General features: G+C 44.1%; 1 protein-coding gene across 1 annotated transcript; it reads left to right on the top strand.

Annotated features, from left to right (window-relative positions):
- Positions 1 to 1,508: 1,508 nt before the first annotated feature.
- Positions 1,509 to 13,353, top strand: SC5D (sterol-C5-desaturase). Its single transcript, XM_065417076.1, has 5 exons — positions 1,509 to 1,591; positions 4,235 to 4,452; positions 5,624 to 5,756; positions 9,753 to 9,853; positions 11,596 to 13,353. The coding sequence occupies exons 2-5, from the start codon at positions 4,243 to 4,245 to the stop codon at positions 12,046 to 12,048; spliced, it is 897 nt and encodes a 298-aa protein (XP_065273148.1). The 5' UTR covers positions 1,509 to 1,591; positions 4,235 to 4,242; the 3' UTR covers positions 12,049 to 13,353.
- Positions 13,354 to 24,951: the final 11,598 nt, after the last annotated feature.

Here is a 24,951-nt window from a genome sequence, read left to right as displayed (position 1 = left end):
TGGAAAGAAACAACCCCTATGGGCAGGTTACTCAATTTTCTACTGCATGCATTTCCATGCCTTCTTTCTGGTGTGTAGTTACGGGCATAACATGCTAGATCAGTGGGTCTCAAACTTTTGTACTGGCAACCCCTTTCACAAAGCAAGCCTCTGAGTGCAACCCCCTAATAAATTAAACACACTTTTATAATATAATTAACACATTATAAATGCTGGAGGCAAGTGGGGTTTGGGGTGGAGGTTGACAGCTTGTGACCCCCTGAGGGGTCTTGACCCCCAGTTTGAAAACCCTGTGTTAGATGGATCACTGGTTTGATTTGCTACCTTTCCTGTCCTCATACCAGCCTAGTTTAACAAATTGCAAAATAACCTTCAGAGCAACATTATGCAAGGTGAATAGTCATTAGAGACAGACAATAACCAGAACCCTCCAACTGAACACCCAGTAACCTCCTTTAGGAAAGGGTAGGGTGGTGAGCTGCTAAAAATGCAGACCAGATATGTTGTGGCACAGGCCCAATATTTTATTTATTTTTTAAGCAAAATATATACATCTAACCAGTTTGTTCTGTGTTTAGGAGTGTTCAACTAACCTTTCTGAAGGTCCGGGGAATATTTCCCAGATGACCAGAAGATGTTCTCTTCTCCTTCAGTCCACACCTCTTGTCTCTATCTTAGGGTTTTTCTACAGCATACACTTCCATGGTAATGTAAGAACTCCAAGTCCCCAGAATGGGTCTTGTTTTGTTTGTTTTCAACAGACTGGCTTTTCTCCCTTCTATAGCTTAGAAATGCCAATTGTTATCAAATACTTCCAGGCATAGAGCTCATTAACTGATTCTGGCCCAAACGAGTAGTTAAACTCTGGAATACCCTTCCAAGGGAGGTTGTGCAATGCCCACCAATGGAGGTTTTTAAGTAGAGGTTACACAAACATCAGTCAGGGACGGTCTAGGTTTACTTGGTTCTGGGTGCAAGGGGCTAGACTTGATGAACCTCTGGGGACCCCTTCCAGCCCTACAGTTCTAAGATTCTAATACCGCCTTCTAATAGTAAACATACCTCCTTTTGTAATCTTGTTAGTGACCTCACGATTTGCACCATCGCTGCAAGGCTGAGATGCACTGATAAAGGGACCATTTTACTAATCTAGTCCTGCCTTCTGGGGGCTGCCTGCTCTGCTAGCACCTTTTAAGCTGCATAAAGGTGCCAAGCTTCCCCCCACCCCCGTATCGCATCTGAAAATTGCACGCAGGACACCTGCGCCGCGACCGTGCATTTGATTAGTAGGGCACGGGGACCTGCAGAGCCCCCACGCGCTCATCACCATCCTGGCCCCGCCCCCGGGATCGCTCGCGGGGCGGAGCCGGCGCCCACCTATTGCGGGAGCCGCCCCGGCCGCGCGCCGCCTGCGTCACCCAACTCGCCAGCCTGGCGCGAGCCGGGCCGGGCTCTGACGCCTCATCAGGCTACCTCTAAGCCCCGCCTCCCTGGGGGGAGCCGAGGCGGCCACGCCCCCATCTCAGCCTACAGCTGCTCGCATCGGACTCGGACCCGGGCTGTCAGCGGCGAGGGGCTCGGCCTGGGGCAGGTAGGAGACGGGGGGGGCAGGGGAGACTTCAATGGGTGCTGGACTAGTCCCAAAATGCAGACTGGGGAGGGGCTGCAGACTGGTGCAAGGGAGAGGCTGGGGAAAGGGGGGAGCAGGAAGGGAAAGGGGGTGCAGGGGGAGGCTGGGGAAAGGGGGGAGCAGGAAGGGAAAGGGGGTGCAGGGGGAGGCTGGGGAAAGGGGGGAGGCTGGGGAAAGGGGGTGCAGGGGGAGGCTGGGGAAAGGGGGGAGCAGGAAGGGAAAGGGGGAGACTTCAATGGGTGCTTGGATAGTCCCAAAATGCAGACTGGGGAGGGGCTGCAGACTGGTGCAAGGGGGAGACTGGACAGGAAGGGAAAGGGGGTGCAGGAGATTGGGGACAACAAGGGGGTGCATGGTGGTGTAGCACTAACCCCCACATTCCCAGTTCAGAGACCATCCCAGCAGGGTGGGAGGTTCAGTTCTGGCTATGGGCTATCACCCCACTGCATGCACATCAGTGACACAGATAGGGGCAGAAACTGTCCTCTTCCCTCTACCTGCCAGCTCCTCTTCCTGTGTCCCTTCCCTTTTTTCAGGGATGTACACTATCAGTGCTCTGTCTGTTTTTTATGATCTCTGACTGGAACAGTTTTACCTTCGCAAATTGCATAGGGGGAGACACTTGTAAATATCTTCTATTTTAAAGAGTCCAGCAAGAGGGAAAGAATTTTTGTATGTCTACGTCACTGATTCTTCTTATCTGGCTTAGGTCACTCAAGAGAAAGCTGCTGCCATCCTAGGGTCACTCTTGAGAGAAATCAGCTACCATCCATGAGACAATGAACCCCTTACTCACACTGAAAGTTGTTCGCACCTGTAGCGCCTTTGTATTTAACAGGTCTCCTCTTAAGAGTAAAGGGCTCATGATCTGCCCCCCTGCCTAGTTTTGATCTGTGCTATGAAATGACTTGGTCTCAGTCCACTCTTGTTTAGATTGTAAATTCTTTGCAGCACAGACTGTCCTTTTGCTCTGTTTTTGTAGAACATCTAGCACAGAGGTCCTGGGCCACAAGCAGGGTTCCAAGGCAGTGAAACACCACTAATAAAAAATGCCTGTTTTTTCTATTGGAGAGAAGATGGGTGAGGCATTACTGCTCCCACCTTGTCTCCTCTAATATTCTGGGATTGACACAGCTACAACTATTTTGCATATTTTATATAGCACTTTTCATTAGTAGATTAAAAAATGCAGCTCTCCAGTAGATAGGTGTCTTTATTACAAGAGCTGGTCAAAAATTGGAGGGAGTTTTTGTTTAAAAATTTTGAAAATTCAGAAATTTAGGGTCTAATTATAACACATGTTTGCCACAACAGAGAAGCCAGGGACTTGATGGGCCGTGCCCATCGACCTTGCTTCAGATGTGGCCACTTCAGGCCATGGTTAAAACTCTCATGGCGAGAGACAGAAGAATCATAATTTTTGGTAAGAGGCAAGTTCATGGCATGTATTTGGGGCTGGAACTTCAAAAGAAGCTTATGAATGTTAAGCGTCTTTGAAATGAATTATTTATCAGGGGAAGTTTATGACCCATTAACTGGGGGACTAGTACAAGTTGCAATCTTGCATGAAAAATTGTTTGCATCATTTACTAATATGATGCACCTAGTAGTTTAAAGCCATTTAGTGGCCCATACACCAGCACATTGCCAACATTTTTTTTTTAAAGTGTGGTCTTGTATAGCAGTGGTTCTCAACCAGGGGGACATGTACCCATGTGCCAGGTATGCAGGGGTCTTCCAGGGGGTACCTCAACTCATCTAGAGATATTTGCCTCCATTTTACAACAGGCTACATAAAACACACTAGCAAAGACAGTACAAACTAAAATTTCATACAGACAAAATGAGAAAATAAGCAATTTTTCAGTAAGTATGCTGTGACACTTGTATTTTTGTCAGTAAGCAGTTTAAATGAGGTGAAACTTGGGGTATGCAAGACAAATCAGACTCCTGAAAGGGGTACAGCAGGTTGAGAACCACTGGTGGAAAGGTTGAGAACCACTGTTGTGTAGCAACTGTAACGGGAGGACTGGGTAAAATGTTCAAAAGTGCTTAGGGCACAAATCCTCCAAGATCTTTAGACTCCCAATTTCCACTCAAATCAGCCAGAGTTAAGTGCCTAAATACCTTTGAGGATCTGGGTCTACAGGCTTATGTGCCACTAAAAATCAGTGACTCGGGCTCCTAAGCTAGTTACTACTTTTCAAAATTTTACCACTTCACTACTTGTGGGAAAAAATTCTAAGTCATGGCTAGGACAAACCTAGGGCTTTAGTCTTCACAAGTCTAGGCACAAGTGGGGAAGCTTCATAGCTGTTACCCAACTATACCTGTTTTGTGACTGCAGCAGTCACACTGGTTTTTTCACAAGTATGGAATATGCTTTGTTTCAAGTATACATCTTGTATACAAGAACACAATGTATAGTCCACCATACTACCCTTTAAAACAGTCCAGTGAAACTTTTTGATTATCCAAGTACATGCAGATTAAATACATGTATTTATCATGAATTTGGAACACTTAGAATTGTGGTGTTTTATGCCATTGACATGTAACTGTTTACATTGGATGCAGGGCATTAATGCACTCTATGTTGTATAGGTATAACAATGGATCTAGTCCTGAACTATGTAGATTACAACTTTTTTACACCATATGTGTATCCAACCACATGGCCAGAGGATGAGCCCTTTCGACAGATCATCAGTCTCCTTATTGTAACAAATCTTGGTGCACTTGTGCTTTATTTGCTGTTTGCAACTTTGAGCTACTACTTGGTTTTTGATCACTCTCTGAAGCAACACCCCCAGTTTCTAGAGGTGAGTAGAATTTCAGTTTTTCCTAGTCTAACAACTTGCCAGTTATGTGGCAGATTGAACTTTACCTCTCAAGAATTCGTATTCTGTGCTGAGTTAAGGTTAGATAGGCTTTTGTCACATTTCAAATATTTGGATAAGGCTCTAAATATTTGTGATAAATATTAAAAGGATCCACATAGACTGACTTTTTTTGTTTGGTGGGGGGGGTGGAAGATTTGAGAAGGAAACTGCTTCTGTACTTGTGTTCATTTAAGATGGTTAAGTAGCATGTTTTCTTCTGCATAGTAAGGCTTCAAAGCTGTATTAAGTCAACTTGAAAGAGCAACGTTTTGTTCAGAGTTACAAACAACCTCCATTTCCCTGAGGTCGTCTTAACTCTAAGATTCTACTGTAATTAACCTTCAATACCCCTGAAAGAGGTAGATCTCACCATTTGGAAACTGGGGAAACCGAGGCAGAGTTTAAGTGGCCCAAGACTAAATAGTAAGTCCGTGAATAAACCAGAATTAGAACTCTGGACTGGCAGCTTCCTAACCTTAGGCAGCAGGTGATGGAGGAAATGAGCACATCAGATAAATCAAATACAAATAAAGCACCCTCCAATTTCAAGGCTAAATTACATTATGCAAACATGAAACTTCACCTTAAGAACAAAAGCAATGGTAGGTGGAAAGAGAACTCATAATTATACATTTATTCTGCCTCCATACAGGGGGATGGACTAGTTGACCTGGTGAGGCCCTTCCAGCCCAACATATCTAGGAGGCCAACAGTAGTTCTGCCAAAAATACACTGGCAGGGAGGTTTTGCATATTTAAAGGTAGAGAAGAACAGATATCAAGGGACAAAGTGCTACTTCTTTGAGCAACCTTATGACTGCAAAGACAACTATCGGCAGGAATGTACTGGCATCGCATAATGAATGTGTCTCCTGACAGAGCATGGCAGGGGAAACTTGATTCATGAGGCTCATTAGGAGGGTGGTGCTCTAGGTGTCTACAAAAGAAGTGTATTGTGCATGGTTTCATTGGTGCACTGATCTGGGGCAGAAGCAGGCATGAAGTTGGCAGTGCCTCTGCTCTTCCTGTTCTGCAGAAAAGTCACTCTGGTATTTTCATGAAGGTACACAAGTTCTTTTGAAAAATTAAAACTTGTCTGCTTTTATCTTTAGAATCAGGTGCAGCTTGAGATAAAATATGCTCTCCAGTCACTTCCCTGGATCAGCATCCCCACAGTTGCACTCTTCTTTGCAGAGGTCAGAGGTTACAGCAGGCTTTATGACAACATTAAAGACTCTCCATATGGTATGGAAATTCATTACTTAAACTGTGAGCCCCTTAGGTCTTTCTATGTACAGAGCCTAGCACAATGGGGTCTTAAGTCCATGACTAGGGCTCCTAGGCCCTACAATAATACAAATAATACTTAGCATCCTAGCTATATTTCAATTGTTAACACACTTCATTCTTCCCTCATCTTTTCCTCTCCGCTTCACTCTGCATTCTGGGCTAGGAGGGATTAATCTCCCAGTAACGGCCCTTTCTCACCTCTTTTCCTCCATACAACCTACTTCCTCCTCACCTCTTCTCTCTTCCCTTGTGTGTCCTGCCCTATTTCTTGTCTACTCTTTTTAGTGAGAGAACATATGCCTTAGTGCTGACAATGCTATGTAAATTGACAGGCTGCCTAAATGGTCTATTAATAAAATGTCTCCATTAAGCTGTTACCCCCCCCCAGTGTCTTCCAAAGCAGAGCTGAATTGTATATTGCTTGAAGAAAAGAACACAATGGCATGCTTTCTCTGTCAGAGCTCTTATGCTGTAAAATTTAAAAAAAAAATACAGCCATTCCCTCATGGCAAGTAACTTAAACAAAACCAGGTATCCAGGGGCATGTCCGCTTTGGGTTTTGGGGCTCACATTAGTGCTCTAAAAATAGCTGATATTTTGGGTGACCAGACAGCAAATGTGAAAAATTGGGACGGGGTGGGGGGTAATAGGAGCTTATATAAGAAACCCAAAAATCGAGACTGTCCCTATAAAATCGGGATATCTGGTCACCCTACTGATATTTGATAGATAGCAGAGCTTGGGCTCTCAAGCCCTGCCCCTTCACCCTGCTTCCCTGCAAGACTTCAGAGCCAGAGTTTCATCCAGAACTGCAACATCACCTGGGCTTGGAGGCTGGTTCCCAGATGCAGTGTACATGTGCCCTCAGAGGTTTATGCTTGTATTTTGGGAGACATGAGCTAAATTCACCTACCTCGCTCCCTGTTGCACATGCTTGCAAAGGCAGTATTCAACTATGCAACAGATCACTGTAAAGATTAACCTGAGTTCTTCAGCATGTAACACTACACAGTGATGTTAAACGTTGTGAGAAAGTTATAGAAGCATATTTCTCTTGGTACCAGTGTCACATACAGCTCCCTGCATTTGCAACTGGCAAAATCAGATTTCCTCAGCCATTTGAGAGCAAGGTGCTGGCTGGACAGATACAGCAGCAGTGCAAATTTCCCTTCTGATAGCAACCTGTCAGTATACCTCAATCCCTCAGCCATCCCTAGGGATCGCAGGGAGATTTAGGCTTTGTCTTCACTACCCGCCGATCCGGCGGGTAGCAATCGGTTTATCGGGGATCGGCTTACCGCGTCTAGTGAAGACGCGGTAAAATCGATCCCTGATCGCTCTGCCGTCGACTCCGGAAATCCACCTCGGCAGGAGGCGGCAGCGGAGTCGGCGGCAGCGCGGCAGCGGTCGACTTTCCCGCGTCCTCACCGCTAGGTAAGCCGACCTAAAATACGCAACTTCAGCTACGGTATTCACGTAGCTGAAGTTGCGTATCTTAGGTCGGACCCCCGCTGTAGTGTAGACCTAGCCTCTGACTCCATACTAGTTCATTCCTTGGTTTCACTGCTGAGACTGCCAACAAAGGGGGGCTAATTGGTAGCAAAATAGGAACTAAAGCAAAACCACCTCCATTTTTCAAGCAGCCATTGAATTGTCATATTAGCTCAGTAGTAGACTTGGGTGGATTTGAACTGCCAGCCTAGAGAGGAAAAGCACTCTGTACCATTACCAATCCCCAAGCCAGCCTATCCTTGACACACCAATCCTGAAAGCAGCAGTGTCTCTGACCTTAGTGGGGTTTGCAGGCACATTGAGCTCCAGACAGGTCTGGGGCCTTAATCTCAAATACAACTGAATGATGGGGAGAGGACAAGCCTGGGGGCAAGTAACTCTGGAGCCTCTTAAATGTCCTTATTCACCATGAGTGCAAACGATTTGGCTTAAGACTTGGTGTATTATGACTGTGGGCAACTTAGTTCCCTCTCTCCCCTTGGTCCTCCTCTGCCTTTAAGTCAGGGTACCTCTGTACTGCAAATGAAGGTGACTGTAGCAGAGGCAAACCTATCCAGGCTAGCTCTAATCTAGGTGGTGCTGCCACATCCTCACTACCACTGTTCTCCACATGGGCTTCAGTGCAGGCTAGCTGCTCCAGTGCAAGCCAGCCAGGAAAACCGGAGTATGTACTCAAGTTGCTGGGGTCCATGACAACTGCATCTTCACTGCCATTGTCCCCCACGCTAGCTAGATTACAACTGGCATAGGTATGCCTAACCACACTGCAATCACACCTTCATTGTCTGTGTAGAACATTTCCCATAGAGGGACTTTGATCCTGACTATTCCTTTGAGTTCAGTGCAGTTACTCCTGACTGACCCCACAGTAAATGAAAGGTCCTTGGTGTCTACACCCTCTTCAAACCTCACCTGAAGAGCAGCTGGCCTTATTTGTGGTGTTTTTTTTTTTTCCACATGTAGACCTAAGATGGTCTGGCACAAACAGTGGTGGCTTAGCATGTGCTGGGTATATTTCTTATTCCTCCCATTTACATATCCAAGAGCTAAAACTGAAGGACCCATCCCTATTTTTAGTGAAGCTGATAGCATTAATGGTTTATGCCATCAAAAAAGAGGCAACTCAGTTCTGCTCTCTAGTGACTCATGCTATTTTCATTTCTTTAAATACATTCATTTACAAAAACCCTGCCTGAAACTAAATCCATAATGTTAACGTTCATTCTTTGTGCTGTACAAGTCTAAGGGCATAATCAAGAGTTCCCTCCCACACGTACAACATGCTATACAGCTTTAATTTACCACCTTTAAAGTGAGATTCCAGTTAGAGAGAACACTTGGGTGGATGCTGCTCCTCATGCCTTTCTGCACAATTGGAAGCTTTCAGGACAGCCTGCAACTTACATTTTTGCCAGAGTTCACTTTTAAAAAACCATTTTCATGCATTCCATTTCTCCCTCCTCCCCCCAGAAACTGTTTTAAACAAACATTCCCCTGCAGAACTGCAACCCAAACAGTACAGCACCAGGAATTGACTACTTATGTTGGTACAGCAGTGCCTGGGAGCCCAGTCATAGACCAGGATGCCACCATGCTGGGTGCCATACAAATGCATAACCAACAGATGGCCCCTGTCCCAAAAAGCTTATAACCTAAGTATTGCCAGGGGGGCGGGAAGACCCAGGGAAGCTGACAAAAGCTTATGCTCAAATTTGTTAGTCTCCAAGGTGCCACAAGTGCTCCTGTTTTTACAGGAAACCATGAGACTTCACTATGTTTCATTGGCCAGGTGACCAATACAAAATGTAAACAAACCAAGTAAATAGTTGTAGTTTTCAGTTTGAAGGTGTTAGTGGTAATAAGGGCATTTGTTTATCTTGAAATCATTAAACAGCTTGAGTCTAGCTTACAGATAAAGGCAGCCAGAGATACTGAAGTTATCTAATCTGTGTACTGGTTCCAAAGTGAAAACAAAACAGTCTTGTGTTGCTTCCTGTCTTCACATGTTTTGGAAAAAACACCTATGTTTCTGTTGGTTTACGCTGGTGTGTGTGAAAGTGTAACTTTTTATCTACTTGACAGTGTCCTTTAAAGTACTAATGTGTTTGGTTTTTTTAGGAGGATGGTGTTAAGATCAGATCACTTCACTGATGAGAGACTGTACTGAAATCTTCTCCATTAGGTTCAGTTCAGCATTTTAGAGCCTAAAAGCAATCGAACATTTCACCAGCAAGAATCACTACACTAATACAATGCAAATCCTGTTTGGCTGAGCTTGCTTTTTATAACCTAAATTTCTTAGCCTCAGGATCTAGAAAGAATTACTAAAAAAAGATTTTACATTCCTTGTATCTTCTCAGACTTATTTCTCACTATCTTGACACTTACCTAATTGTCTGTAATCTCTTAATCCTAAATTAAGTCTCTTATTTTTCCTAGGATGGTTTGGTGTAATCCTTAGCATGCTCTCTTTCCTTTTCTTCACCGACATGTGCATTTACTGGATTCACAGGTTCCTCCATCATAAACTTGTGTACAAGGTAAGAGTAGATAGATATAAAGCATACTAGACTTCAGAACAACTTTATATAACCACTCACCCAGGATGTGACCCTCCCTTTTCTAAATGTGGGGCAGTTGCCAGGAAGGTCTGAGTAAAATATTTTTCATTCTGTCCTTAGAAAGGACAGACAAGTAGATTGTCTGGTTTGGTATATTTTAAGGGCAGTTTAGCAAGACTGCTTTAAAATGTAATGGGCCTTTATTGGGTGGTGGTTCTTTCTACTATAAATACTAAGATCTCTAAGAGGTGTAACGCAGAACTTGCAGCCCAGAGGGAGGCAGGCTAAGTGGCTTTAAGCCACCTTTGTGCCTACCTGACCCTGGGAGTAGGAGCCATGTGGGTGTGTCTAAGGCATGGCAGCTTCCCTAGGCTACCCTCTTTTGTGGCAATGCTGCTTAGAATCTCTGTGCTGCAGCCCTGCTTTGATGCACCCTTCCCAGCCCTGTCCCTGTGCTAGCCCTTATGCTGGGCTTTGCAAGGGGAGGCCTCAGAGGGCAGCCTTCTGAATGTCTGCCACAGTTCCTGGGCTGGAGGAATCCTCCCTAGGCTCTACCAGCTCCTTGACTCAGCTCTGGCCCTTTTAAGCAGCATAAAAGGGCTGGGAAGGGGATGAGGTGTTTGTTCCTCCCCCGCCATGTATTTTGGTTGCACCCCTTATAGTTAAATCTGTCGATTGTTGAAAGACACGGTCACAATGTCAATAGGCAAATGAAGGTTTTAGGCCTCAATTCATCAAAACTTGTGCACAGAAGTAATCCCATGGGATTAATTGGGGCTGCTTCCATGCTTAATTCCTTCTAGCCCAATGATGGTATAATGTAAGTGAGCATTTTAGGTTTCAACTCATGGTCTGAGTCAGGAGCTCTAGTGTTCAAACCCAGTTGAGAGAATCCCCCCTATGGACTAGGATAGGTCCCATCCCCTTTTCTGCCTCCATTGGCAAAATGAGAACTTCACCCAGAGGGAACTGGTTACAATGGCTTGTAAAAGACATTGTGGCTACACCCCCACTGAAGTAAGTGGAATCTTTCCACTGATGTTAGTTGCTTTCAGAACAGGCCCTAAGAGCATAACATAGGAATATAATTTTGACTCTAGCATAAGATAAAGGTTTGTTTCTCATGGCCCTGGTGGCGGTGTCATTAGCGTTAACCTGACCCATTAACACTGTGGCAATCTCAAATTCTGTGTCAAACTCTATATGCGAAATTTACTTTTTAATCTGACACTGTTCTTTGCAGTACAATAGGGATTTAAATATAGCAAATTGCAGGGTGGCAAATAAGCCATCTGGACCTGCTTCCAGATAATGCTGGTTTGGGAGGGGAGGGATTATGTCTACACAGCAGCTGGACTCCGCTCCAGCTAGCACACTAAAAGGAGCAGTGGGGCTGCAGCAGCTCATGCGAACTGCCAGATCCCCTGGGTACAGACTCAGGCAGCTAGCCCAAGCTGTCACCATGGCCACAGTGCCGTTTTTTAGCACGCAAGCTCAAGCAGAGCTTGCGTGCGTTACACCTCTTAGCTTACATACCCTGTGTGTCAGTTTACAGGTTGAGAGGGACAAGGAAGAAATAGAGCTACAGTAAAATGCAGTTATGCAGACATTTCCTAGTCATATGGTAGGCAATGTGGACCTAGGAGGTGCCAGATTGAAGCACAAATTTTTTTTTGGCTTTGTCAAAATGTAGGCGCTAACTCTGTTCTGTTCTTCTTTAGCGTCTGCACAAGCCCCATCACCGCTGGAAGGTTGCTACGCCATTTGCAAGTCACGCCTTCCACCCTGTGGATGGTTTCCTGCAGAGTATTCCATATCACATCTATCCTTTCCTCTTTCCTTTGCACAAGGTGACCTACTTGGGTCTCTACGTCGCTGTCAATGTCTGGACAATCTCTATTCACGATGGCGATTACCGCGTGCCAGATTTCTTGAAACATGCTATCAATGGTTCTGCCCATCACACTGATCATCACTTATATTTTGATTACAACTATGGTCAGTATTTCACACTCTGGGATAAAATTGGGGGCTCCTACAAAAGCCCCTCTTCCTTTGAAGGGAAAGGGCCACATGATTATTTGAAAAAGCTAAAGAGTGGAGAATTGGCCAGTTTTAAAAATGACCATGTGGATGAAGATTTGATTAATAGAGACAGTCTAAAGAATAAATAGATCTCCTCAAGCTGATTGTAAAAAGGCCCTGACTTTCCCTTTTACATTTTTTTAAAAGGAAAAGCCTGCTTCTAAAGAAAGCCCTTCCCCTATTATATCATTCTTGGGATAAAAGCATTTTAGGTGCCTACTAGGGTTATTATGGTGGAGTTACATAGTTAAGTACCACAATACAGTCCCATAATTGGGACCATTTATGGTGAGGGTAAAAAGCATAAGACCTATGTAATGTCTAATGTTGATGCAACACTGAAAAGATTTTCTGCAGCACTTCATACAAATGTCAGTGCATTGAAATTGGGACTGCCTTTTCTAGCATAATGCATTAGAGCCTACGTTATCATTTAAATTCTACCCTAATGGCAGTAACTATCTTTTTTGCTATATTCAAAAGCTTTCTCCTGAAAGTACACCTCTACCCCGATATAACATGACCCAATATAACACAAATTCTGATATAACACGGTAAAGCAGTGCTCCGGGGGGGCAGGGCTGCACACTCTGGTGGATCAAAGCAAGTTTGATATAACGCGGTTCCACCTATAACACAGCAAGATTTATTTTTTTTTTTTGGCTCCCGAGGACCGCGTTGTATCAAGGTAGAGGTGTACCATTGTTCCAGATAAGTTCTCTCTGCACAGTGATAATGTACTGGGAATTTTGCTAATTGAACAAGGATGCTATAGGTGGCGCTATACAGAAACTTCAGTATTACTGCAATATTGGTTCAGTGTACTTAAAAGGAAAATTGTTTGAATGAAGGAAGAGACACTTGAGAAAATATAAATGAATGCTTTGCATGAGGAATGTGACAGTACACTCTTCTACATATACATACCTGTAGCTTAATAAAAGATGGCACGCACATTTTCCAAAAACTTACTTATCCAGCTAACTTTTAAAGATTAGCTTGGCATTAAAATAGAAACCATCTGAATCAAAACTGAGCTAATGTTGTTCTGGTAGAAACTTTGTGTATTTTAAAATAGGAAGATAGACCAGACCTACTATTTTTAAATAAAATCTTACGCTGTCCATATAAGTAAACTAAATGTTAAATTGTTTGACTGGACCTATCAATGCTATCGCATTGTCTAGTTAACTGGAACATACAAATTTGGGCAGCTGGGAAAAATAAGTATTGCCTTATACTTGGGCTTAATGAATTTGAAAGCATGAGCTCCCATTTCTAATTTCTCTAATGGTTAAATAAAATGTCTTTGAACAACAGCATAACTTTTTGCATCTTGTGTATCTTTTTAGGACTGATAGCATTTGCTACAAATAAAGTAATATAGAATACAATTACTTCAATTTTCCCAATCAAATCATGCAGAATGACATTGCACAAAGTAAGTGTAGGAATCTACAGACTGCTGTACTTCCAAGAAGCCTTCAGTATTTTACAAACAGGGTAATTTCTCTAGCTTTAGATTTATAGCATCAGGAATTCTGTCCTTGAGGAAAAAATTCTCAATCTGAGTTTTTGTAGTCTCTTGACAAATGTATTTATAATTCCTGTGGAAATCAGCTGGCAGATAAAAATCCTACAGTAATACTGTACCTTTTGAAGGAAGGAAAACTTTTTAATTGTGGCCACTGTTTTCAGAGAGGTTGGGAAATACTTACAGGCTACTGTTAGCTTTCCTAAACTGGTGTGACGTGAATGTTACCAGTTGTCTTATTGGCTTTGTCTGCTGTTTTTGATTTTTTTCCTCCCCCTTAGCATTTGACAGTGTAACTCTTGAAGACCAAGCAAAAATATTTTTATCATGCAGACATGCACTGCACTAAATCTCACAGCTTTGATTAGAACAGTATTTTTTAAAAAAAATCCTGAAGACAGTGTAAGGAACAGTTCTATTTTACAGGTCTCTCTCTCTGACATTTTAAATGTTAGTTGATTGGTTTATCTTACCTAGGCTTTACCTAGTGTTTTTTTTTTTTTTAAACTGCTTACAAGAGATTAAAGCTTGACTGCTTCTAATAGTTTACCTAGCATTACAAAATTACCCAACAGGAGGAGAGAGATGAAGAGTGTGTGGGGGTTCCCCCCCCTTTCAGGAAGCAAGGATCCCCTGGTATCATAGCAGTGTAATGTTTTTTTTTATCTTGCATGGCAGTAAGAGTTCCCTTATGCTTTATCTGTAGTGAAATAGTTTGAAGGGGGAGCAGGGTAGAACCAGCCTTAAAGGCAAAAAAGCGGTGTAGTTTCCTTGTAGCCAAAATTTGGTAACCGTGTAGGAAAACACTAAAACTTGCAATCCTGGCTTTCCCCTTGAATGATAAAAAGAAGACCCCTGTAGAAGAGAACCTTAGCTGCTGTGCCCTGCCCACTCAGCAGCCTCATCCCCTCCTGGAGGTTCAGTTGAGAACAGAACCACCACTGGGTAGAGGTTTCAACCCTAACAGGCTCTCTCCACTTCTCCAGGCCATCTGCAGCAAAATGACCTGCCCTGTGCTGCCATGGTCTTGAATCCCTCCACTGTCTGGGGGAGCTGCATACTGGATTCTGATTTATGCTGCTCTGAGCTAGAGAAATAGCACAGTGGCTGTGCCCTGGCGTTCTTATCCAGGCCGTTTCAGTGGAGCTTTAGAAGCCTGGTGCTTGCTCAGCAGGACTTTGGCTGACTGGCATGCACCAAAGCTGTTGCTCCCATTGCTGTCACTCTACTTCTGAACACTTGGTTCCTGGGAGAATTGGGGAGCATGTGAGGTTTGGTTTATGAAATGCATTAAACACTACTCCTGTGGGGCCTTATTCTGCTCTTGTGTGCCCAACTCACTAATTCACCTAGGAGCTGACAGTGGGTGTTGTAAGATAGGCAGAAGGGGGGCTTAGAAAGGGTGTTTACTTTTCCAAAAATAAAAAAACTCTAGGTATGATCATGAAGAACCTTCTCCTAGACTTCTTCTCTTCTCTCCCCCCCCCCCCCCCCTTACAGAGTAAGTTCACAGTTCCTACTGTGGGATGTTCTATTATGGGTGTTCAGAAAGCACTTCTAGAATACATAGACAGAATAGCAAACACTTCTCTCCCCCCCCCCCCCCCCATGGAAACCAAATGCCTTAAAGGGAGAACAAAATGCCTCCAGGGCTTGGTTTTTTCAGGGCTGCTGACCATCTGCAGCACCTGCTGCCTTCAGCTGAAAGTCAGTCCCCGGCTCTGTTCATAAATTGGCTAGCAAAATGCTAATGCACAGAGTGCCATTAGGTAGCGGCACTTAGAACAGTTAACGCGTAGAATAAATGGATAATCAAAGTAGGAAAAAGGTGGCATGCCTTAGGAGAAAGCTGTTCTGACAGTGTGAGCTTGTTCACCAAATGCTATGCACTGTTCATTATTGTGCCATAACTAGTATATTCTCCATAAACTAAATATGCCAAATAACTAAATACTTGAAGAGCAGTGGGTGAGGAGGGGAGCAGGCATGTAAGTTGAGATGGTAAGAGCAGCTTAGAGTGGATAGATATGTTCCTCTCCATGCAATTCATGGTAACAGCAAGGAAAGGCGTTCCCAACATCTTGGGGCAACACTACCCAATTCGCTGGACTAAGGCTTTATCTCTGGCACCTTCCTGCCAAGATGTGCTGCAGGTTTCCAAGCTGCACAGGTTGTTGAAGCGCATGCGATTTGACTAAGGGAAAGACATCTGGAACTCACAAGCCCTGTATTAAAGCAGAGGATACCAGTTGGTGGGAACCTCCTGTCTTGCAGTGTTCTCCAGTTCAGTTATGGCAAGGCAGGGTGTGGATACAGGTTGGTCAGCTGTTTCCAACTTTAGAAACTTCTGAACAAAGCAAACTCCTGCCTGCTGGTCCCTCCCAGTGGCTAAGTAAAGTGAGATGCATGCACAGCAGTTTTCCAACAGACTGTCTCTGGTTCATATTGTAAAGCAGTTTGCACAGCCCTTTACCCTTCCTGAAAACTGGAGCCATGGAGCGGAGAGGCAGAAGAGGGTTCATAGTATGTTGTGTAAATAACAAGTGAAGTTACTGTATGAAGGTTGTGTTTGAAAGGAGTTGTTGCAGACCAGTGTGTGTTGGTCTTCAATTCTAATGTTTTCTGAACCAGTAATAAAGTCTGCATTTTAAATGAACTAAATGTGCAATGGTTTTGTTACTCGCTTCGCAAGATCTCTACAGCCAAATAAGTTTGGAGGAGAAAGGGCCTCTGCAAGAAAAGTTTGTGAACAGAGTAAGTAGCAAATGCCCATTTCCAGTCCATGCATTATTTTTTGCTTACGTTCTATGACACTGACAGAGTTGAACAAGTATAGCCATTCCGATTGTGTCGAACCAATAAAAAGGATGGGTGCTTTCTTTAAGGCCCCCCTCCCAGGTGCATACTAGAGCACCTCTGTTCAGTTGGTGGTAGGCTCAGATGCTGGATGGGGGGTGCTCTTTGGTGAAGGACATTGAGTCTAAAGCACCATTGCACACCTGTGGTGCTCTAGTATCAGACCTGAGAGAATAAAGAAAGGAAGTTTACAGAGGATGTTTAGCTCCTTTGTGGCTGGATACTAATAAAATAGGTAAAAACAAGACCACACCCCAATGGATCAGTGGTGTCACCACAATAAACTCAGAAGGCATTACTGAGTCCTCAGTCTGCCTAAAGATTACAATGCAAGGTATAGAAGATCAGGAATGCCAGCTGTGCATTCTAGGGCCCTTTCACAAAGATGCAAGGCATTTAGTGCTTGTGAAAGAGGCCAGACTGATACCTCTAGAGACTGCAGCTCTCTCTATCCAAACCCAAGGAACTGGGCAGGTAATGACAACCAGCCCAAGCAGGAGATATCTCAAGAGGTGAGAGGATGGGCTTGTTTCCATTGCCTTTCAGTCCTTAGTCTCAGATTACCCATTGACACCTGGTCCATCAGAGACCAAACACAGGATTCAAACTCTTTCCTCTATCCTACCACCAGTCACCTGAGTCAACCACTCAAGTTTAAATGCTTGGGGCCAGATTCTGTAATGTATGGAGGCACCTACAGATGCCTATGCAGGCTAAGGAGCTTAAGTCCCATTGACATTGAAATCAATGGGAGTTAGGCACCAAACCTGCTCAGGTGCTTTTGAAAACCCCACTAGGCATCTTTAGGCACTTATGAAAATCTGGCAACCTCCTTCCAAATTTTCAAAACACCCATCTCCCTGGTGGGAGTGCAGTCTGCACGTACAAGTCAGGTCGTTAGCAGTACTCCAGTTTGCACTTGCAGCTCATTTCTGCCCTTTAGAAAATGTAACCATTATCAAACTGGCAATAAATGAGTAATGCTTGCAGTGACAATCCAGTCTCATCAAGGCACAAATAAATCAGGCAGCGGCATTGAAGACCCTGTCACATGAATTATTTACCAAAGCCAACAAAAAATTCCCCTGCTTATGATTTGAGACCCACAAAAGGTATGAAAATATAGTGCCTCACATACAAGTTTTTCAGCTACTAACCATCAGCCTCTGGCACCCCCTAACCTTATGGGTGGACACTTAACACCCTGAGCAGCAGAGCTATCTAAACACACATCTAGAGCTCCTGCTGCAGCAGTCCTGTCACAAAGAGGGGGCTAGTGATGGCCCTCACACGGGCAGGAAGGCTGTGCATGTGAACCCACTTTAGTTTAGCAGCCACCATGATGGGCCTTTCCTTAAAGGCCCTTCACAACTCAGCCCCTCTCTATCTGCCTTTTCTCATAGCTTAGCATACTGTCCCTTCCGCTGTACCAAGAATTTCTCCTTCTGGGGCCTGTTTCTCTGCTTCTTGCACAGGCATCTTTGTGCCAGACAGTCTTGTGCATGGATTCCCTTAAGATAATTTACAAGACTGCTTCCCAGTCCTCCTTCAGACCTACCTACTGATGCCTGCAGAAATTACCCGCTGACCATGGCCAGTGACAATACAATATGTTGATTCCCATCTAGTCATATTTATAGAGACCGATCAAGTGATTTGTAACATGTTAGTTGTGCGCACAACTAGTCTCTACAACCTCATGTTCCGGCCTCTGGTATCCCCCCCCCCCTTCCTCTCCCCGTTTATGTCTGATTAAAATAGACTATCATCTCTTTTTTACTCTGCTTTCATAGGACCTAGCACAATGGGCCTCCAAGAGTGATTGGATCCTCTGGACACCTTTATGCATAAGGAAGCTACCGGCATCCCACCTTATGCGAGGGCACAAGGCCACCCTAACAGGTGGGTGCGAGGGTAGCCAGCCATGGCACAGTAAATCATCAGATGTCTTGCTAACATCCCCTGTTAGGACTTTTAACGTGACCAAGCTTCCCTGGGTACAGTGAAACAAGGGAGACGGACTGACTCCAGTTCTCGGACTTAACTCTCAACTCAGTTGACCTTTTGGCTCTGAATTAAACAGTAGTGCAAGACTGTCCAGACTAGCCCTATTTTTGCTGAACAGGTTTAATAGGAGGAGGATTATTATTTGCATGTTGTAGTGACTAAGAAACTTCCTCATGTTAGGTGCTGTACCTACATATAAGAAGAGACTGCCAATGTCCTGAAAATCCTATAATCTACACAGATATGATTGACACAGGGTAGGCAAAAAGATGTATAATGATCCCCATTTTACAGATGAGGGACAGAGCAATTAAGTGACTTAGCCAAGGTCACACTGGGAGTTTGTAGCAGAGCTGGGAATTGGACCCACCTCTCGAGTCCTAGATGAGTGCCTTGAGCACAAGCCCTTCTTTCCTATTTTTTGTATGGCCTGAGCCAAACGGAGCCCTGCAGGGTCTACTCTTCTCAATACATATATACATAGCCTCCATTCATGTTAAAGTGAGAGCCGTGTACGGGGCGCAGAAGAAGTCATAAATGATCTGGAAAAAGGGGTAAACAGTAAGGTGGCAAAATTTGCAGATGATACAAAACTACTCAAGATAGTTAAGTCCCAGGCAGACTGCAAAGAGCTACAAAGGGATCTCACAAAACTGGGTGACTGGGCAACAAAATGGCAGATGAAATTCAATGTTGATAAATGCAAAGTAATGCACATTGGAAAACATAATCCCAACTATACATATAAAATGATGGGGTCTAAATTAGCTGTTACCACTCAAGAAAGAGATCTCGGAGTCATTGTGGATAGTTCTCCGAAAACATCCACTCAATGTGCAGCGGCAGTCAAAAAAGCGAACATGATGCTGGGAATAATTAAGAAAGGGATAGATAATAAGTCAGAAAATATCGTATTGCCTCTGTATAAATCCATGGTATGCCCACATCTTGAATACTGCATGCAGATGTGGTCGCCCCATCTCAAAAAAGATATATTGAATTTAGAAAAGGGCAACAAAAATGATTAGGGGTACGGAACAGATTCTGTATGAGGAGAGATTAATAAGATTGGGACTTTTCAGTTTGGAAAAGAGACGACTAAGGGGGAATAAGATAGAAAATTATAACTGGTGTGGAGAAAATAAATAAGGAAGTGTTATTTACTCCTTCTCATAACACAAGAACTAGGGGTCACCAAATGAAATTAATAGGCAGCAGGTTTAAAACAAACAAAAGGAAGTATTTCTTCACACAACACACAGTCAATCTGTGTAACTCTTTGCCAGAGGATGTTGTGAAGGTCAAGACTATAACAGGGTTCAAAAAAGAATTAGATAAATTCATGGAGGCTATTTCCATCAATGGCTATTAGCCAGGATGGACAGGGATGGTGTCCCTAGCCTGTTTACCAGAAGCTGGGAATGGGTGACAGGGAATAGATCACTTGATGATTGCCTGTTTTGTTCATTCCCTCTGGGGCACCTGGCATTGGCCACTGTCGGAAGACAGGATACTGGGCTAGATGGACCTTTGGTCTGACCCAGTATGGCCGTTCTTATGTTCTAGGGTGAGACAAGCAAAAAATTGAAACAAGGCTACCAAAAATTCACCAAAGCCGAAGGCCAACTCAGGGACTGAATTGCCAAAAAAATAGAAGATCCTGCTTTGCAAACCCCTTCAGCACCTGCCTCAGAGCAATGACCGAAGCTCTGTAGCCTTCCGCGTCTACAGTGGCAGCTCTCATCCAAGTCAAGGATAACTGATAACCGTGCATTAGTTAATTAGCAATCCATTAAGTCAGTGGTACTCGACCTTTTCCATAGCAGGACACTGCTCACCTTGGGATCTCCCTCCTCCTATCTAGCTGGCCACTTCCCTCCCCACAAACGAGATTGGAATGGCAGTGTGGTTATGACACCCTGGCACCTGTTTGTGACCCCTCCGCCCCCAGGTTGGCACCCCTTGAGTCAAGTGATCTACCCAGTTCCTAGGGAAGCATTCATCCAATTCCCCAAACTACTCCAGTGGCCAGTCTCAGCACTGGCATCAAGGAATGAATGGGACAGAGAGACTGAACTACCTCATGTCTAGAGGTGAAGCACATCAGTGCGGTGAAAGCTGGTGCCACTGCTCCTGTGCAGAATCAGTCTCTAGAGCTATCAACCGCTATCGTCTTGCTCCAGCCAAATTCACAGCCCTCTCTTCTCCCCAAACTCATCTACAGCACTTTGACACCATGGTGCTATATAAAACCCTTAGAGAGTGCTGGTCTCTTTTCTGTCTCTTCTCACAAGGTCACCGCTGTCCGTAGCAAGAGCCTTCTCCTTTGACACGCCCACTGTCTGAAGCTATCTCCCTGTATTTCTCTGGCTCACTGATTTCAGACCTCGTCTGAAAACATCTCTTCTCCCTTGCCTCTGCACTATTATTCCACTCTGCTATGGCTAATATTTAATACTATCATTTTGCTGTTTAATTCAGAGTGGGACAGGGATTGCATGAACATTTGCCATACAAAATCCTGTTCTATATTTTCTTGCATTGACTTGGCTTTTGCAATTTCTCTGGTTGGGTTTATTTAAATTGAGCAGCTACCAAGCAAGGACTGTAGATGGTGCCAGCCAGTTTCCTTGTGCTCTGTTAGTAACCAAAGTCAACAGATGAACATATAGATTTGTGAGCAGCATGTCTCTATGTTGCACTGGATTCAAGAGGGAGTTCCCAACTACAGACAGGCAGGTGGGAGCAACATGGAAGGCTGTTAAACCTCGCAAAAGAATAGCCTCCACACTTGGCTTCCAAACCTAACTTTTCACATCCCAGCTCTGCTGGGCCGCTGGAAAGACACATGTGCCGGAGAAAACTGCTCCTCTTCCTGCTTTTTCTTTCTCTGCCAAATTGAGACTAAGGGAGAATTCTTGCTCTGCCAAAGAATTGACAGCAAAAGAGAACAAATGCAAAAAGCCAGGCAGAAAAGATGCTGGTGAGACAAGTATGTCTCTGCTGAAAAATTCAGGGGAGCATGCAAACAGGATTATTTACTCAGTGCACACACTGGTATTGTTTGCTCACTCTACCGTTGTGATCATGGATTGAAAGGGAGGTGACACTATTAATTTTAATATGGAGGGTGCACTGAAGTATTTGTGTAACCCAGGTCAATACTTAAATTACATGGTGCTCACTGTTGTTATTATTTGTATGACAGTGCCGAGAAGACCCAGATGAGATTGTACAATAACTAGGAGAATATCAAACACACAGTAGGAGATGGTCCCTGTCCTTAAGAGCTTATAGTCTAACTAAATAAGATAGACAAAAGGAGGGGACGCAGAAGCACAGAGAGCAAGGAAATGACTTGCCCCAGGTTACACAGCAGCCCAGTGACAAAGCTGGGAACAAAAGCCATACCACAACTCCCCGTTCAATGCTCTAACCACTGGGCCACACTGCTTGTTAGAGAATTTTTTTTATGCATTTCATTCTGGGTTGAACTACATCATATTCCAAAGTAACTCGATGAAATTCTCTGGCCGGTGTTATACAGAGGGATACACTAGATGATGTAAAGGTCCCTGCTGAAATTAAAAAAAAAAAAAATCTATGAAGAAATTAACATCCCTTGGTGGCAAAGTTGAGTCCATACCAAAACACCTGCCTGATTTATTGATAGCTCATCCATCCGTCTCCTCGGCAGCCCATTGAGCTGTCAATCAGCACTCCCAGGCTCCCCTTCAGCCACCTGGCAGGCTATTGAGGAACTAGGACCAGGCTAGCTGCCATGGAGCTGGGAGCCCTGGAAAACCTGGCAACTGCAGAATGAAATTGACGTCATTCCCACTGAATAGCAGCTATGAAACTGACCAGACGGTTGTTAACTTAACTACTAGGTGGAGCATATTTTGTTTTGGAAACACCGTATTTCCATGTTTCCAAAACACAATGGTATGGGATTATAGTTCTGTGAACATTTTTGAGTTTTGGGCTTTTCGTCCCGATTTGGGATGAAAAATATTTCCACAAACTCGAAAATCTTCTTGGAACTTAAATTCGGTTTCTCAGCCAGCTGTAATTAGACATGCTCAGACTCCACGGATTATCAGATACCCACTCCGCATCTCTTCTTCATGGTCAAGCAGCTGAAACCTGACTAACTCCAAAGCCAGAGGTGCTCTGAGGCAACTGTGTCACACTATAATTGTGGCCCCCAACAGAAGGCATGGACTACAAAAACAGTGGCCTGCAACTGCATGTGGGATTAAGCTGATGGTTGTGCAGCGCTTTGAAGATTCATCGCACTATATACATGCTAAGTATTATGTTTCCCCTTATTCCACAGTGGCAGAATTCATTATCTCCCCACTGCCCCGCCCCAAATACAAACATTAAAATTATAAAGTAGAAGGGATACACTGAAACTAGGCCATATACCTTTAACTAGCAAAATGTGAAGAAGGCCAATGCATCAATCACATTAATTTTTAAGATTATACTGTATATCCAGAGCTCCACAGGCTACAATTCCCTTCCTGTTTTATAATTAAGCATACTTCTTTAAAACACTGGATTTTGCTGATGCTGAGGCTTATATGTCATGGGTTTAGGGAATTACAAGTCATGGTTTTTTCTTCATTCTGTTATACCCCAGATCCCAGGCATTTGCTCTCTTCTCCAGAACACTGGTTTATTTTGCTGTGCTAATTCCTACATGCTCTCAGACCACGTCCTTTTCATAAATTGCATATTAACTGGTGCTTAGAACAGACTGGAGGTTAGTTTAAAAAATAATAATGGCTTTGGGCTCAGCCTCAAACTCCCTTTATGTCTTACCTCTCTCCCGCCCTGAGGAGCAGTATTTAAAATATTGCTATACTGTACAATACCACATGATAATAAAGGATGCCCTCTTTCCAATTCAAAGTGCATTTGAGGAGTTCCAACACAGCCAAAGAAGAGAGGGGAACCCCAGAAAATAGCTCTAGGGGTCAGAGGGAGTTTTAGGGTGATCTTTGAAAGAGTGGAGGCATTTGATGGTAAAGGAAAGCTGGAGTTTTTCTGCACTCTAGGGCATGAATGTGTATAATTAGGGTGTGCACGTGTTAACTGTTAAATAACTGTATGTTAAGTACCCTGTCATTGCTAGGGCCCTACCAAATTCACGGCCATGAAAAATATGTCATGGACCGTGAAATCTGGTCTTTCGTGTGCTTTTACCCTGTGCTATACAGATTTCATGTGGGAGACCAGAGTTCCTCAAATTGGGGGTCCTGACCCGAAAGGGAGTTGCAGGGGGGTCATAAGGTTATTTTAGAGGGGTCCTGGCATTGCCACTCTTACTTCTGCGCTGCTTTCAGAGCTGGGCGGCCAGAGAGTGGCGACTGTTGGCCGGGTGCCCAGCTCTGAAGGCAGCATCCCCCCAGCAGCAGCGTAGAAGTAAGTGTAGCAGTACTGCAATCCCTCCTACAATAACCTTGTGCCCCCCCCCCCACCCCAAACTCTTTTTTGAATCAGGACCCCTACAATTACAACGCCTTGAAATTTCAGATTTAAATAGCTGAAATCATGAAATTTACGATTTTTAAAATCCTAGGACCGTGAAATTAATCAAAATGGACCGCGAATTTGGTAGGGTCTAGTCATTGCACTAGCTTCAACATACATGGACTAACAAACAATGCCAGCTTCAATGTAATCTACCACTTTATCGGCAGCCCACTTGATCCAAAGCCCATTGAAATAAATGGAAATCTCCACTTATCTCGGTGGATGTTGGATGAGTCCTTACTGCATGGCAGGCAAAATATAGACACACGATTGCTCAAGCCCATGAGGATACACGGGTTATAGCGGATTATAAACTGAATGAGACAACAAAGTGATGTGAAAAAGGCAAATGGCATTCTGGGGCGTATCAACAAGAGTGTCGCATGTACTGATCCCGTTCTGCCCAGCACTGGTGGAGGCCTCAGCTGGAGTTCTGTATCCAGTTTTGGGCACCACACTTAAAAGACGTTGTGAACAAACTGGAGGAACTCCAGAGGAGAGCAATACAAATGAGGAGCCGTTTAGAAAATATGACATATGAGGATAGGTTGAAAGACCTGAGCAAGTTTAGTCTAGAGAAGAGAAGGCTGAATGGGGACCTGATAACAGTCTTCAAATATGTGAAAGATTGCCATAAAGAGGATAGTGATCAATTATTCTCCATGTTCACCGCGGGCAGGACAAGAAGTTAATCAGCTTAATCTGCAGCAAGGGCGATTTAGGTTAGATACTAGGAAAAACTTTCTATCTATAAGGATAGTTAAACACTGGAAACAGGTAACCTAGGGAGGCTGTGGAATCCCCATCAGTGGAGAACTGAGTAGAGAACTGAGTGGAGAACAGGGTAGACAAACTTCTGTCAGGGATAGTCTGGGTACACTTAAGCCTGCCTCAGCACAGGGGGATGGGCTAGGTGACCTTTTGAAGTTCCTTCCAGCCCTACGTTTCTGTGTTTCTATGATTCCCATGCCCTTCAGGGATCCTTACTAAAAGGGGAATTACAGTATCTGAGCCTCAGGGACATGATTATTATCTGTATTATAGTAACTCA

Source organism: Emys orbicularis, chromosome 15 (genome assembly GCF_028017835.1).
Source record: "Emys orbicularis isolate rEmyOrb1 chromosome 15, rEmyOrb1.hap1, whole genome shotgun sequence".
Taxonomy (NCBI): Eukaryota; Metazoa; Chordata; order Testudines; family Emydidae; genus Emys; species Emys orbicularis.
This window is presented reverse-complemented; position numbering and strand designations above follow the sequence as displayed.

Coding starts and splice junctions, on each gene's coding strand:
- SC5D (XM_065417076.1), top strand. CDS start 4,243: ATGGATCTAGTCCTGAACTATGTAGATTACAACTTTTTTACACCATAT. Junction 4,453..5,623: donor AACACCCCCAGTTTCTAGAG/GTGAGTAGAATT, acceptor TTTTATCTTTAG/AATCAGGTGCAGCTTGAGAT. Junction 9,854..11,595: donor ATCATAAACTTGTGTACAAG/GTAAGAGTAGAT, acceptor GTTCTTCTTTAG/CGTCTGCACAAGCCCCATCA.